The sequence below is a fragment of the Monopterus albus genome, unplaced genomic scaffold (genome assembly GCF_001952655.1).
Source record: "Monopterus albus unplaced genomic scaffold, M_albus_1.0 scaffold35.1, whole genome shotgun sequence".
Lineage (NCBI taxonomy): Eukaryota > Metazoa > Chordata > Actinopteri > Synbranchiformes > Synbranchidae > Monopterus > Monopterus albus.
In genome coordinates this window covers 2,100,007-2,114,673 of record NW_018127915.1, presented here as the reverse complement: position 1 = coordinate 2,114,673, position 14,667 = coordinate 2,100,007, and the positions used below count along the sequence as shown (strand labels likewise).

At 36.9% G+C, this 14,667-nt stretch overlaps 3 protein-coding genes across 4 annotated transcripts in view; all 3 read left to right on the top strand.

Annotated features, from left to right (window-relative positions):
• The first annotated feature begins 1,212 nt into the window (after positions 1-1,212).
• hirip3 (HIRA interacting protein 3) lies at positions 1,213-5,302 on the top strand. The gene is made up of 8 exons (XM_020597859.1): positions 1,213-1,368; positions 1,731-1,851; positions 2,041-2,179; positions 2,722-3,087; positions 3,192-3,340; positions 3,949-4,096; positions 4,384-4,482; positions 4,887-5,302. Exons 1-8 carry the CDS (start codon positions 1,244-1,246, stop codon positions 5,072-5,074), a joined length of 1,335 nt encoding a protein of 444 aa, XP_020453515.1. The 5' UTR covers positions 1,213-1,243; the 3' UTR covers positions 5,075-5,302.
• An 828-nt stretch (positions 5,303-6,130) lies between these two features.
• On the top strand, positions 6,131-8,905 carry antkmt (adenine nucleotide translocase lysine methyltransferase). Of its 2 annotated transcripts, XM_020597762.1 has the most exons (5): positions 6,131-6,893; positions 7,019-7,123; positions 7,207-7,347; positions 7,721-7,771; positions 8,253-8,905. In XM_020597762.1, exons 1-5 carry the CDS (start codon positions 6,732-6,734, stop codon positions 8,460-8,462), a joined length of 669 nt encoding a protein of 222 aa, XP_020453418.1. In that variant the 5' UTR covers positions 6,131-6,731; the 3' UTR covers positions 8,463-8,905. The 2 variants fall into 2 exon arrangements, with proteins under 2 accessions (XP_020453418.1, XP_020453419.1); XM_020597763.1 differs by lacking the exon at positions 7,721-7,771 and having other exon boundaries at positions 6,133-6,893.
• A 1,775-nt stretch (positions 8,906-10,680) lies between these two features.
• xpo6 (exportin 6) overlaps positions 10,681-14,667 on the top strand; it is a 15,290-nt gene continuing 11,303 nt past the window's right edge. Inside the window, exons 1-4 of the mRNA XM_020597826.1 lie at positions 10,681-11,509; positions 12,641-12,731; positions 13,117-13,229; positions 13,633-13,830. Coding sequence (XP_020453482.1) covers positions 11,507-11,509; positions 12,641-12,731; positions 13,117-13,229; positions 13,633-13,830 — 405 coding nt within the window. The 5' untranslated portion in view covers positions 10,681-11,506. The remainder of the gene's footprint in view (positions 11,510-12,640; positions 12,732-13,116; positions 13,230-13,632; positions 13,831-14,667) is intronic.

Below are 14,667 nucleotides of genomic sequence, written 5' to 3'. Positions count from 1 at the left end.
CCCTTAGCATTTGCCTATACTGCCTATGACACGGGCCGGACCTGAATGTAATGATGCTTAATAGTGTCATTTGTTCTTGGATGCTCTTCAGTATTACTTTACCTTATTATATGGAGCAAAACCTAAGTCGTGATTTTACCTATTTTCTAATTGCCACTTTACTATCACATGTCAATGAGAAACCGTCTGTTTTAATAGTCAAAACCAGTTTCCATTTTGTTGTAACTAAAATAGCCTATTAAACTGTAAAAGGGACCCCTACTGAGTTGGAGCTGTGTGCCATGGTTGGTCAGTTTCCAAAACCAGACAAGGATCGTTTTGTGAATCAGCTGACATATAATGCCATTATTATTCTACTAAGACACATACTGTACAATTGATTTTGACACGTTTAAGGGGTAGATTTGGTGATGCAGAGCAAGCTGACTATCACAGTTCAAGATAAGGATGCACATAGTAGACCTAACTGTATAAAGGCCTATAAAACTCAGTTAATGCATTGTGCCCTTAATAGTGGAGGCTCAAAGAAGCAGCACACATCTCACTTCCACTCATCTGTATTTGAGTATTACATTTTTAAACTAACAAGCCTACATTTCTTGTCCTCGGTGAGCACATCTAGATTCAGGGCCATGGTTCCAATGAGTAGATTTTTTTTGTTTCTCCTGTTCTTTCTAAATTGATGCCTCTGCACCACGATTTGAATCCACATCTCTTCAGAAATGTCAGGTATCCACTTCTGTCCACGTCATTAAATCTTTATTTCTTTGTACATATGATTGAGTGGCGTTTTTTTACTCAGATTGCCAGTCTTAAGAAGTTGGAGAAAACAAGGTGGTGAGGTAAATGGAATCATAATTGATCCATAGACACCTACTTGTTTTGTCCTGAGAGTTGAGACTGACTTGATGAGATCTTTAAGGGATTATATCATTGGTGGGAAACTCAGTCAGCTGTATCTGAGTCCACCACCGCCTTGGATGAAATCACTGAATTTAGTTTATTAAGACTTGAGGAATTCTTCTTAACATTAGTATACGTTGTGTCTGAGCAATTGAAATTATAAATTAAATTTTAGGTCCTCATTTTAACCTTTTTCTAAATGGATTTTCTTTTCACCAAGATAACTTGTTATTCCGACCTTGCGTAGCCTGTTTTACAGCTTTCTTATAATTAAGCGGTTTTATATGTTGTACTTTGAAAGGACACGGCAACTGTCTGACGTCACATCCTGTTGCAAGCAATGCTTCCCACCAGCGCCAAAAAGAAACCACCGCCACCACAGTCAGAAATGATGGTGTCGGAGAAAGAGACAACACGGCTCCGCAAGTTTGTGTGTGGTCAACTCCGTGATGAGCCCGACCTGAGGTACGGTGGAAGCCTTCACGATTTATTTGAACACGTGTTGTTTGGACCGAGTACAAGAACACGCCCCGTGTGTGTGTGTGTGTGTGTGTGTGTGTGTGTGTGTGTGTAGTTAACTGCTGCTAACCTTGAGCCACTGCTTTATTACCTCTAAATTTTGCATTTCACAGTCAGTCCGTCCTAAAGATGTACAGTGTTTTGTCTAATTTATAAATTACTCATCTAATATAATGTGGGTATGCAAAATGTTACTATGTAAAGATGTATTCTCAGCCTGGACTACAAAACACAAAGGCTTAAGGTAATTACAATATTACAGTAAACTGCCTCTTCCCTCACACACCTTCATCTTCTCTTTATTCCAGCAAACTGACATTAGGAATTTTGAAAAAGCGATATTTGGCACATGTGGGGCGTGAATCATTAAGTCCAGATGCCAGAAATTACATGAAACAGGTGGTTGAAGAGGAACTGATGAAAATGCAGGTATCTAAAGTCTTCCTTTAAACCTTATATACACTCAATTGGCAGTTTGTCCCATATACCCAACTAAAATTAGTGCAGTCTAATACATCAATCCTTCCACAAATCCTCTGTTTCTATTATTTAGTCTATCTTCATTAATTAAATGGGTGGGCAAAATAATAGATGATCGTCAGTTTTTTGTCCTGCTAGGACAATGACAAAAATGGAAGCAAGCTGGAGCCCAAGAAGCCACAAAACAAAAGAAAGAGAGAAGAGGAAAATGTTGAAGTGATAAGTGAAGATCAATCCATGGCAAAGAAATCCCGCTGTCAGTCAAACTCATCATCAGGTAGGTTTTAACTTTTCTTTCTTTCAAATGTATTTAGATGCATGTAACTGTGAAACATCCACAGTTATTATTAAAAGTAGGACATGGATAAAAACTAGCATATATCTCAGCAATTGAACATTATTCAGTATATGCATGTTTTTATTAAAGGCCCACAGACACGTGTACATAATTATGTTGCAGTGGAAGTTGTCATTAAGTATGCAGACAGCTTTAATTGTACTTTTTTTTTTACCTTGGTCTCAGTAAAGTATATTTTTGAAGTGATTTATAAGGTTTATTGTATTACAACATGCCTGAGTATAATGTATGTGGGTTACTTCAAAAGACAGTAGTAGAAACTATTTGCCTGTGGCCACAGTGCAGGCAGGTCAGGTATTGCACCAAAAAGGCCATTGCCATTCCAAATACTCTTACATACTAGTACCTACATTTACTTGACATTGTTTGCATTGTCTCCAATGAGGTTTGTTAATTATTTGGTGAGTTTTGTTGCTCTTGTGTGAACCATGAAATGTCTTTTCTTGTGTGGTAAATGACAGAATCGGAGGAAAAAGAAGAATGCAAAACAGGAAGTAAGGACAGTGAAGAGGAGGATCAAATTAAATCTGGAGGATCTGAGGATGAAGAGCAAGAGTTGGAAAAATTACAGCAAAAGACAAATGTCAGCAGTAAACAGCAGACGAACAGTGATGAGTCTACAGATGAGAGTAGCAGTGGTGGCAGTCCAGCAGAAACGATGAGACAGAAGGTAACCTCCTCAAACGATGGGGCGACAATAAGCAGCAATACAAGTAAAGGAAAGAAAACACGCCAGAGTGATGAAGAGGATGAAAATGAAACAGATCACCAGTCAGAAAGGAGTGACAAAATCAACAGTAATGAGTCCAGTGATGACGATGAAAAAGGTGACTATGCAAATGTAATACTTATCCCATATGTGTTTATTCATTTCTATTGTCATGATTTTTTTTTTTCATATGACTTGATACAACTTTCTGTTATGCTAAAGAAAAGGTGTCCAAGCAGAAGACGATTAACAACCCAGATTCAGATTCTTCATCATCATCACTCCCCTCTTTGGCGGATGAACAGGATAGAAGAGCAAAAAATAAAAAGAAGAAAAGCATGAAAACAGAGGATAGCACCAGAAATCAACAGGTGAGCACATGAGTGATGTTATGAATCAGAAGGATCCAGATTTGTGAAGAAAGATTTTTATTAAATCCTCAATATCCAAATGTTGCTTTGAAAAAGAAAAAAGTCACTTGATTTTTGCTTTCAGTCAGTGGTATTTTGATGTGATGTGTGATATTTATGGTGCTTGTTTTTTTGTGGGGTCATGTGATCTCAAATAAAGTTAAATGATTTTAATTTAAATATGGGCAGATACCAAAAAATTGAGCATCATTGCACTTTGCACTGCACATCATGATGTGCAGTATGGTTTAAGAGTATTCAAAAAATCTAAACTGGGTGGTTCTCGTTGCAGTATTTTACAAATGACTAAGGAGTAGCTTAAATATTTTGTTTGTAAATGGTAAAAGCCTTTACCCTGACTCTTCACATTAAGTAATGGTGCAGCAAAATGACTTTAACTACCCTCAGTGTGTTGAGTGCAGTCAAAATGCAACCTGCAAGATGAATGGTAGAAAGCAAAGATGAAGTTTTGAAACATACAAATGTTTTGAGTTATTATGAAGTAAAGATGAGGTATAAAGTCGAATGTTTTCTTCACAGCACATCTTAATGTTGGTTTCATCCTGCAGGGTGACGACAAAGCAATTGTGAAGCTCAAACGCTACATTGCTCTCTGTGGTGTGAGGCAGAATTACAAGAAACTCTTCGATGGCTGTGGCTCTGTTAACTCCAAGGTGGCTGTTCTGAAGAAGGAGCTTGAAGCTCTCGGTGTCCATGGTCAGTGAGAATACTGTCATAGGTTTTTGTCTCACAAATAGCTTGATTCTCTGTTGATACCAAGTGGTAAGCAAGTGAAAGGGATGTTTTTGGTTCAGTGTGAAGGCTGTAGATAATCCTAAAACAAAAGAAAAGCCTTCAGTACACTGTAAGTTTGTAGATGTGCAGTGTGACATATGTCATTTGCAAACACTGTAAAAAGAAACATTTTCTTTACAACTGACACAATTTGATGAAGTGAAGGAAGCATGGGTTAAAGTTAATAACATGAATGTGGTTTCACACAGGTAAGCCATCTTTACAGAAATGTAAAAAAGTCAGAATGAAGAGAGAAGAGGATCGGGAACTAGCTGATCTTGATGTCAGCAACATCATTGCCACACAAGGTATCTTTTTGTCTCTTTTCGTGGTTGTAGCAAATGTTACTTTGTGCGTTTCAAGTTTTGTTAATGTGATATGTATGAACATAATTGTAAAATGCCTTTTCATTTAAGACTTTGTGTCATTATGTTGTACCAGCGAATAATTCAAATAAATTTGCTGGTTTCTCCAGTGGGAAACTTATTGTATCAAACCTGTTGCATACAATAACGTAATAGTAAGTATACAGTAGGTGTCGAGTCGTTGATAACCTGGTTGGGTGAAGAAGTGCAGAATGCAGCTGCAATAATGTTATTCACAAACCATGTCTCTAATTTTGTAGCGTTTGAGTCGCCCGTGGTTGTCATTTTACTGCACATGCAAAATAAATTGATTGATTGTGACCTACTAACGTGAATACCTCTTTCAGGTCGTCCAAAACGCAGAGCAGCCTTAGCATGGCAGAAACCAGATGACCCTCCACTGTCTAAATATCAACACACTCTGAACTCCAGCTCTGATAGTGATCAGGAAAACAATACACCCAGAGTGCACAGAAGAGCAACAGACTGGGCAAACCTGCGAGGGATCATCAGTGATGATGCCAGCAGTGACTGACAGGGACACTTCCTTTTAAAAGTCTTCAGAGGCCACTCAGATATAGACATGACTTTCTGTTTGTACAAGTTGGGTTTTGGTCTTTAAAAATGACTTTCATGGTAAGAGTACTAATATTGCATGTTACTAAGACTAACACATTTTCTAAGATCAAATTTGACTATATAGATGGTGTTTGAAATATCTTTTTGCAACAAAATAAATTACAGTGGATGTAAATGATGATAAATTATTTTTATATATGTTCTTTAACAAATAAAAGTTCATAACAAACAACTGATTCCCTTGTTTATTTTCTTCTTCTAATTATATTTCTAACAATAGCCAAGACATACAGGAAAATAATTACAGGGGTCAATGAGTGGAATGAGGCAAGTGATTTGTTACAGAAGTTAATAGTTTTCGAGGGACTGGATCTGGAATTGAACACAATTGGAGACACCAAACAACATTATCATGAACCGGACGAAGATTTTGACCCTGAAAAAAACTTTAAGAACTCTGAAAATAACTGCAAGTATTGCACGGATGAGCAGTTTAACAGCAATGTCAAGACTGAAAACAAATTATCACTAATTCACTTTAATAGCAGAAGTTTATACGCAAACTTTCAAAGTATAAAACATTATCTTAGTAGTCTAAAACATTCTTATAATTCTTTAGTATATTACTTGTGTGGCGTAGAAGATAATTATTTATGAATGTAATTATGTAGAATGTTAACACTAATAATTCTGTAGTATATTGTGTGGTGTAGAGGATAATTATTTATGTAGAGATATTGCTTAGGACTTAAAAGTTGTAAGATGATGTCATGGGGTAGGACTGGATAAGTCTGACTTCTTCCTACTCCGTTCAAGCATGTACTAGGTATAAGTAAATTGATTTTGGATTATTATTGTTGGATATGTGTGAAATTGCATGTGTTGACATATCAACTGTTTTACATGCTTGAATGAATAAATCAAATCAAAACAAATAGCACAGTAGTAAACTACTATCCATAATAGTGTCAGGAAGTGAGTAGTAGAACTAAATCGTAATCTACTAACTTTTTTGATGGACATCTCGGCGTCACATTTCCGGAACTCATGTAAGTTAGCGCTCGGATTTACGGAATACTTTTAAATAGGGACTGGTCCTACAGGGTAATGTGTCCCCCGTGCTTAAACGTAGAGCTTAGGTATTTTTGTTAATTATTCTAATACAAGTATTGCTGTTTTATGTGTGTGTGACAGTGTTGTGTTATATCTGAAAGATATGAATGGGTGGATCGATAGCTATATTTCCAGTTAGACAACGTAGCTAGATACAAAAAAGAAGACGTAGAAACGTAAATTACATGTCAGAGTCGAAGCTATAGTTCAAAATAACAAACCAAATCAATAATAAGCATACGGCATTAATTTGTAGGCGGTATGTCTACATCACCAGGATGTGGGCCACATAGCTGTATATAGAAAGAGAATAGATATTTGGCATTTCAAGGCTCCGCACCGTCTTGTTTTCAACTACTGAACCTACTATTTCATACAGTATAAAGATAAAGTGTTACAACTGGTTTACAATATCCCCATTAGTGGTTTATAACTCGTACTCTTGTCAGTATTATCTAATATTACACTTTACATAGACCTTACACATATTTCATGCAAGAATGGTTGACGACACACCAGATGAAGTCCTTGCTGAGCTCAAAACCAGAAACCTTGGTGGCTGGGGTGTCGCTCAGATAGCTGCTGGCACTGGGCTTGCTGTATATGCTATGTGGGTGGGAATCCTCCAACCAGGTTTCCGAAAGGTTCCTTTGAGGCTACAGGTACTGTATGGTCTAGATCTTCATAACACTGAATAACTATTGCTGTAAAGGCTTCTACCAATTGTACTACTACAAAGGTTTGAGAAACGTCCTCTTATCAGAAGCTTTTTTAAAATTACTTCCAGGTCCCCTACATTCCTGCCAGCAAAGGTCAAGTAGATAATGTAATGATATTACTGAGAGGTCGAAAAGGAGGCCTTGTGGATTTGGGATCTGGAGATGGCCGCATTGTAAGTATGAGCGACATATTTTGGATCCATTGTCTTTCACTGCTGACCAATGGGTTTTGACTTAATAAATTTTAATTCTTAAGGTCTTGGAAGCTTTTCGGCACGGTTTCACTCCTGCTGTTGGTTTTGAGCTCAACCCCTGGCTTATTCGCCTGGCTCGCTTCCATGTGTGGAGAGCAGGCCATCATGGAAAAGTGTCATACCGACGAGAAGATCTCTGGAAGGTTTGACATTAGATTCTTGTGTTATGGCACTCCTGTGTAATATGATAGTTTCAGTGGAAATGTCTTCACTTACTGAAGAAGAAGATAGAGAGAATGAATGGCACACTCAGACTCCTTCCATATAAATTGCTGACAAATATCTTTATGCTTAATACACATAACCTTTGCTAGTTTTTCTGGTTTACCTTATTCTGATAGTCTGTAGACAGTCAGTGTCTCAGAAGATATCGACTTATTGTCTTCCCTTCAGTGAGAATTTCACATCATAACAGACTTCAAGAATCCTTCAATTAGATCTTTGTATTTTTGTTATTTGAAGCAGAGTTGTTGATAAAGTTGACCTGTGTACATCCTGCATTATATCTCATCACAGGTTGACTTGACAGAATGCAAGAACGTCACAGTCTTTTTGGCTCCTAGTGTTGTGAGTTACACAGTGAACAGATATCTATACACCATGAAATAATAGACTGTCCTAATGTAACCTACAGCCAAGGACAAACTATATTAAAGCAGTATTAAAATAAAAGTGAAGGTGAAACCCAGGAATTATGAGCTGTACTGGGCCACCTGCAGGTGCTACAGAAATTCCTGTCTCTGTCTACCAGGTTGCAAAAAATAAAATTATAAAATATTTTCCTGCCTAAATGTTCTTCCATTTAGAGAATTTGTATTAATGGAAAAACAGTTCCTAAACTGTTTGTTATACTCTTTAAGACAGGTGGCTACAAGTTGTTAAAAGGAACTTGAGTACCATGACTTGACTACTTTTTTTAAGATTCTAGACACAAGCAAAAAAAAAAGAATCTGTCTGGTTTAGGTGCAGCTGCATTCACATGCATAGTTTTAGTACATTTCTGTTAAAAGTATTGGAGTAACGGTTAACTGTGCTTATGTGTTCCTAGCTTTCATTATTGCAGGAGAAGCTCCAGGCTGAGCTTCCTGATGATGCCTTAGTGGTAGCTGGACATTTTCCATTCCCTGATTGGAAACCTTGCAGAACTGAGGGCCAGGGTGCAGACAGAGCCTGGGCATATAGCATGCAAGCACAAAGACAACACACCTTGAAAAATAACAAGTGCACCGTTACAAATGGTGATGTTACATTTAACTAACCAAGGAACAGAGATACACTTGAAGCTCCATTATATCATTAACTTGTTGCTTATATATGTCCTTCACTAGAATGTTAACATTTTACTTAACCTGACTGTCTGAATACATTAGTTAAAAACTAAATTCTTTTGACTACAGCAGGATATTTTTGATAAACTGTGTAAGGATAATAACTTGTTCCTTTTCACTCCAGTGTGGCACTGAATTGTGAGTGAGTACAAACAGAATTTTTGCACGAAGTCTCTCTTCTACAGTTTTGATGGGTGGATTTTCTTCATTATCAGCAATGTTTGAAACACTTTTTAACCAGAAATTCCTGAAAAAAAGCATTTGACACAATCAATCATGAGCTATTAATGGATCAGTTAGCAAAATATGGGATCAGGGGAATGGTTCTGAAATGGATTAGAAGTTACTTGACACAGAGGCGTCAATTTGTGAAGTTGGGTGAATACTAATCGAGTGAGCTGGACATTGTATGTGGAGTGCCTTAGGGTTCTGTTTTGGGACCTAAATTATTTATACTATACATTAATGATATATGTAAGGTTTCTGATTTAGTGAAAGTGGTTTTGTTTGCTGATGACACTACCATATGGGCATTGGGTGAAAACCTACAGCAACTCTCTGGACGGGTTTCACAGGAACTTGAGAAGATAAAGAAATGGTGTGATAGTAATATACTATCTCTGAATTTGGATAAAACTAAATTTATGGTATTTGGGAATCGTAGACTAGATAATGAACTTCAATTGAAAATTGGGGGAGCTAATATAGAACGAGTATATGAAATTAAATTTCTAGGTGTCATAGTTGATGACAAATTCTCCTGGAAATCTCATATCAGATATGTTCAGCATAAAATAGCAAAAAATATATTGATATTGGCAAGGGTTAGATATATTTTGGACGGGAAAGCACTACACGTTTTGTATTCTTCATTGATTTTACCATACTTAGAGTATGGCGTTGAAAACTTGGGAAATACATACAGAAGCTCACTTCAACCATTGTATATATTACAAAAAAGAGCGATAAGAATTGTGCATAAGATGGGGTATAGGGATCACACCAATGTAGCTTTCATACAGTCTAAATTGTTACAATTTTTTGATTTAGTGGGATATAAGACTGCTGTGTTTTTGTATAAAGCCAGGAACAATTTATTACCTGGTGGAATTCAAAAACTATTTAATGAAAGGGAAGGGGGATACAATTTAAGGGGTCAGTTAAATTTAAAAATTCATGCTATACATACAACCAAAAAAAGATTTTGTATTTCCATAAGTGGGGTAAAACTATGGAATAATTTAAGTGTGGACATAAAAAATAGTAATAGAATTGACGAGTTTAAACATAAATATAAAGGTATGTGTCAATCAAGATATATGCAAGAACAGGCTTAATGATTAATTAGATGGAACATTGTGGGTGTGGTGTATGAATGTTAACACTTTGTAATAATTCTTTAGTATATTACTTGTGTGGTGCAGAAGATAATTATTTAAGTATGTAATTATGTAAGAATGTTAACACTGTTATAATTTTTTTTTTTTTTTTTTTGTATAATACTTGTGTGGATAGAAGTGAATCATTTACTGTTTCCAAACCAATGATGGTAAGATGATCTCATGGGGTAGGACTGGACAAGTCTGACTTCTTCCTACTCCATTCAAGCATGTACTAGGTATAAATTGCTTTAATATATATATGGACTATAAATTGTTCTTTCTCATACACTATATGCTGAACATTTAATTTTGCAATGTAGAAATGTCCCCAGCAGTACAGACATCAAACTGTGTAATGGAACTACTTGGAAAGTCCTGCAGATAATAAATCAGGTTTGATGTAAACTTTTGCAGATATGCATGGTTCCTATGAGAGCAACAGCCGTTATATTATGTATATTCTTTCATGCTGTCTTGTGTTATGTATCCTTTTTTCTTTTATCTAACGTCTTTCATTGTCAGTCAGCCATATACGTCTATTTGTCTGTGTCCCGGTGTCTTCTAGGAGAAAGACAACATACTGCGGTCCTGTGAGCATTTATATGCTTTAGATTATATAGCGTGTAAATTATTTTTAGGTATGCTCATTTTCTTTCAATTGCAACTTCTTGCTCCTTATTTTTAAGTTTAACTGGCGCCACGATGCTTAGTGATATTCAAAAGTGTTGATCGTGCTTTTATTATTGCGACTTCCTTGACACAAATTAACGGGGTTGGTTTTTGTATTGCAAAAGAGGAAGTTGCGCAGTAAACCTTGTAACCAGCAGGCTGGCTGTATTGTTGGGCCGCCCCAAGCACTAAAAAGAAGAACAGGAATAAGCGCGTTTAGTATTATATGTTTTGTGTGTCTTTATAAACTTGTGAGATAAATAACGTAGGTGAGCATATATTAAATTACAAATAGTAACGCTAAAGACAAGTTGTCGTGACCAACAGTCCTAGAAGCATGTCAACGTTTGACAGCTAGCTAAGTAAAATTAGCTTTATGCCTTCATTCTTCAAGAAAAGCTAATAAGTTAGCCATCCGCTGCAACGTTAGCAACTGGAGAACCTAGCCACGAAACGCTCGACACAGAAAGCAATAAACTTTGCAGATTTCTCCAGTGTTGTAGCAAGTGTTAGATGTACCATAAAACGAGATTTCTGTATTTAACCTAACAGCAAATTAAACTCTACAACCATGGCGTTGACCTACCAATCCGAGGTAGCTGATTTGATGATAAGCCTAAAACATTATACTTGGTAACGATAATCGAAAACGCGTTTTATTCGAGCACGGTAAAAGTAACTCAGTTTAACGTTATTGCAAGCGACGCCAACCTTTGGCTTTGTTATGTAATGTTAATTTCCCTTGGAGTCTCCACCTAAGTAGGCGAGCAGATCATGATGAGCCCCCTCTGTGGTTGCGTTAGCCTGCAACACGTCAGCTAACGTTAGCTACAGATTTGGATAGCCGGGTAGCTAATGTTGTCTTATTACTCTACTTAATCCGAGACCAAGGAAACTGAAGAAAGCATCTCAGCCAGCTAAACATGGTAAGTATAATGTACCACATATTATCTAGATATTCACGTTGTCTTCCTGTCTTAGTTGCTGTTGGCCAATGTAGTGCATAAGCTTTTGATTATCGTTAGTAAATTATCTTTGAACAGGAAGCTCTGAAGTAACTTCTTTACACATTACTAATAGCATATGATAGTACGTTACTAATAGCATATGATAGTATGCACAGCGATCATCTGTGTCTGTTAAGTCGTATAACGGTTTGTGAGAGGCCAGGTATTTCACGGGTTGTGACAACTCTTTAAGCCATTTCGCGGAACAAGACGCCCATCTTGCAAAACCGAATATTTGCTTTGAGTAACCTAGCGTTAAGTCTCGGCAAGTTGTGGCTTATTTAAGGAGTTCAGACCCGCCTGCCGTAGGAACTGCTCTTTAAAGTCTCGATTTGCTGTCTGGTTTTTGCTATACAAGGCCCAACTTCCTCCACTTGTCAAAGCGTGGTGTAACAGTCAACAGCTCATTTGGTTTAATTACAGCTTGATTTTGGATATATATGACCAAAACTGAAAGTCTCATGCAATCCTCAAAGTTGCACTGGATTCAAAAGTCAGATGCCAGTGTGAATTGCAGACTTGCCAAATTATGTGATTTATATTCATGTGAGGCACCAGTGGTACACGTGCAATAACCAATTCTACTTGAAGGTATGGACACCTCAATATCGGTTTTCAGCTCACTAAGTGCCTGATACATACTCCTGCAAGCACTAACTTACATAAGGTGTTCTCTTTAAATGCATCTAAAAGGTTGTATGTTCATTACCCAGTACATAATTTAGACATTCTTTGTTAACAGATTGGTGCACAACAACATGATACAATTTTTAAAAATGGGATATGTAAACAACATACTTAAATTGCATTGTATTGGCCTCTTTAATATGAGGATAGGTTTCATGTTTGTGAGCAAGTCTTTGTTAAGATTTACAACTGGTTTGCAGTTGAGCATCTCCTTGGCTTGTGCAGTATACTTCCTGCATGGCATGACACTGAATTTTATCCTGCCTATGGGTAGATAATGATGAAACATGGCATTCAGTGGTTGTCAAGTAGATGGTCTAGTTGTGCATGTTGTGCTTAATTTTACCTGTTCTTATGCCCTAGACTTCAGAGGAGGGATCGCTGCGTGCACTGGAGAGTCTTATGACGGAGTTCTTTCACAGCTGTACGACCAATGAGCGAAAGAGAGAAATAGGTAAGTTTGGTCTCACTACACATTACAAGTAAAAATGTGACTAAGTCTGAAAAAATTTGTTTGATAACCTTTTCCACTAGTTGTTTTATCATATTAACCTCAAATTTGAAGGCATGTTTTACTCAAACTGAAATAGATGTCAATCTGCCAATCTCGTTTTGTTCTTTGATTTAAAAAATAGCGTGGAACAGTTGGCAGATAGCTGGATCATCAAATACAATGTACAGTGTTTATTGCGAGCTGAAATGATTTTGTTTCTACCAGAAGTATTATATGTTGCTGTTTTTATGCACTTCCTGTGTTGTGACGCATTACTTTCTGGCTGTTTGCAAGTGAAGTACTGCATCGACTGTCAGTGATCATGCCCACTTCCTTTTTTCTGCAGAAGAGCTGCTGAATAACTTTGCACAGCAGACTGGAGCATGGCGGCATTGTTTGTTCTTCCTTTCCAATACTCAGAATGAGTATGTAATGATGTACAGCCTCACAGTATTTGAAGTAAGTTCTGTTTGTGAAATATACATATTTTAAGATCATAGTACTCTCTGGAGCATTTACCTTTTTATGATTTGAAAATAAGATGGTACACAGAGAAAAGTATGGTTTTATAGGCCCTGAATTCATGAAGTGGTGAAGAGCATTAGTTTGTTTTTGTTTTGTTTTTCTCATTTCTTTAATTCTGCAAAACAAAGGTTAAGCATGCTTTGACCTCTTATGACATACTTTCAGGTTCACTAATGTATATCTGAGATGGGTATTTGTAGCACTGCGTTAATAGTGAAAGGTGTTTCAGTAAAATGTTTTTCTTAATAAATTAAAAGAACTGATTAGAGTACAGTATAAAATATTTGTAGCCTTTTTCAGACACAGCTTTGACAGCCGATTTTCCCTTTACTTTCAGAACTTGGTGAACAAGATGTGGATTGGCATTGCTTCACAAGACAAGATGGAGATTCGCAGCTGTCTGCCCAAGCTCCTACTTGCTCAGCACAAATCAGTGCCCTATTTCATCCGTAACAAACTCTGCAAAGTCATTGTGGACATTGGTCGCCAGGACTGGCCAATGTTCTACCATGATTTCTTTACAAACACCCTTCAGGTAAGCCCTGCTGATGTCATTTCTACTATTAATATATTTAGTTTGTATTCAACAGTAGCTGGGGCTTGGTCGTTGTCTTCCTAAATGGAACTAAAGCTAACTAAGACACAGAAGTCACATAAAACAAGACTGTTAATACCGTACATGTTTTCTTTGATAATTTGAAGTTGTCAAACGAATTCAAACAGAATTTACTTTAAATTACTGTGTTTCAAACAATATATGCTGGTCGTTGAGTGTTTGCAGCCTGCAAAAAAGGTCACTGTATGCAATGAGGAGGTGGCTGGACATGAATGACTTGAACATTCCTAAGTGTAGAATATATATATGACGCATAAGAACACTGCAATTTCATTATTACATTACATTTTAGAGTGTTGTACTATTGATGGATGTAATAGGCTGCTTCTCCAGAGCACAGTATTGAAAAAATAGTAGTGTTGGTTGCAGACATTGAAACATCAAAAAGGGACTCAAACTGTTTTCTTTCATTACAAGATGACGCAATTAATTGATTAAATATAAACAGGAAAATCAACAGTCTACAATGGAGTTTATAAAATGACATGAATCTCCATTTGCACGCCTCTTATCTGAAAGAGCAGAGAACTCATCTAACAGGAAAATCATATCTGTTTGGACATGAGATTAAATAAACTGCAAGGTTTTCCTACAGGAAATTGATTAATGAGGTGGTAAGCCACAACTAGTAGCCTAGATCCTGATCTTGCCTTGTGATCGATGTGTGCTAAGTTTACAGGCTCTATTAGTAGCATTCTGGCAGAGACTGTTGTGTAAAATCTGTAGGTAGTGAGCAAAATTCAGTAATTATCTTTA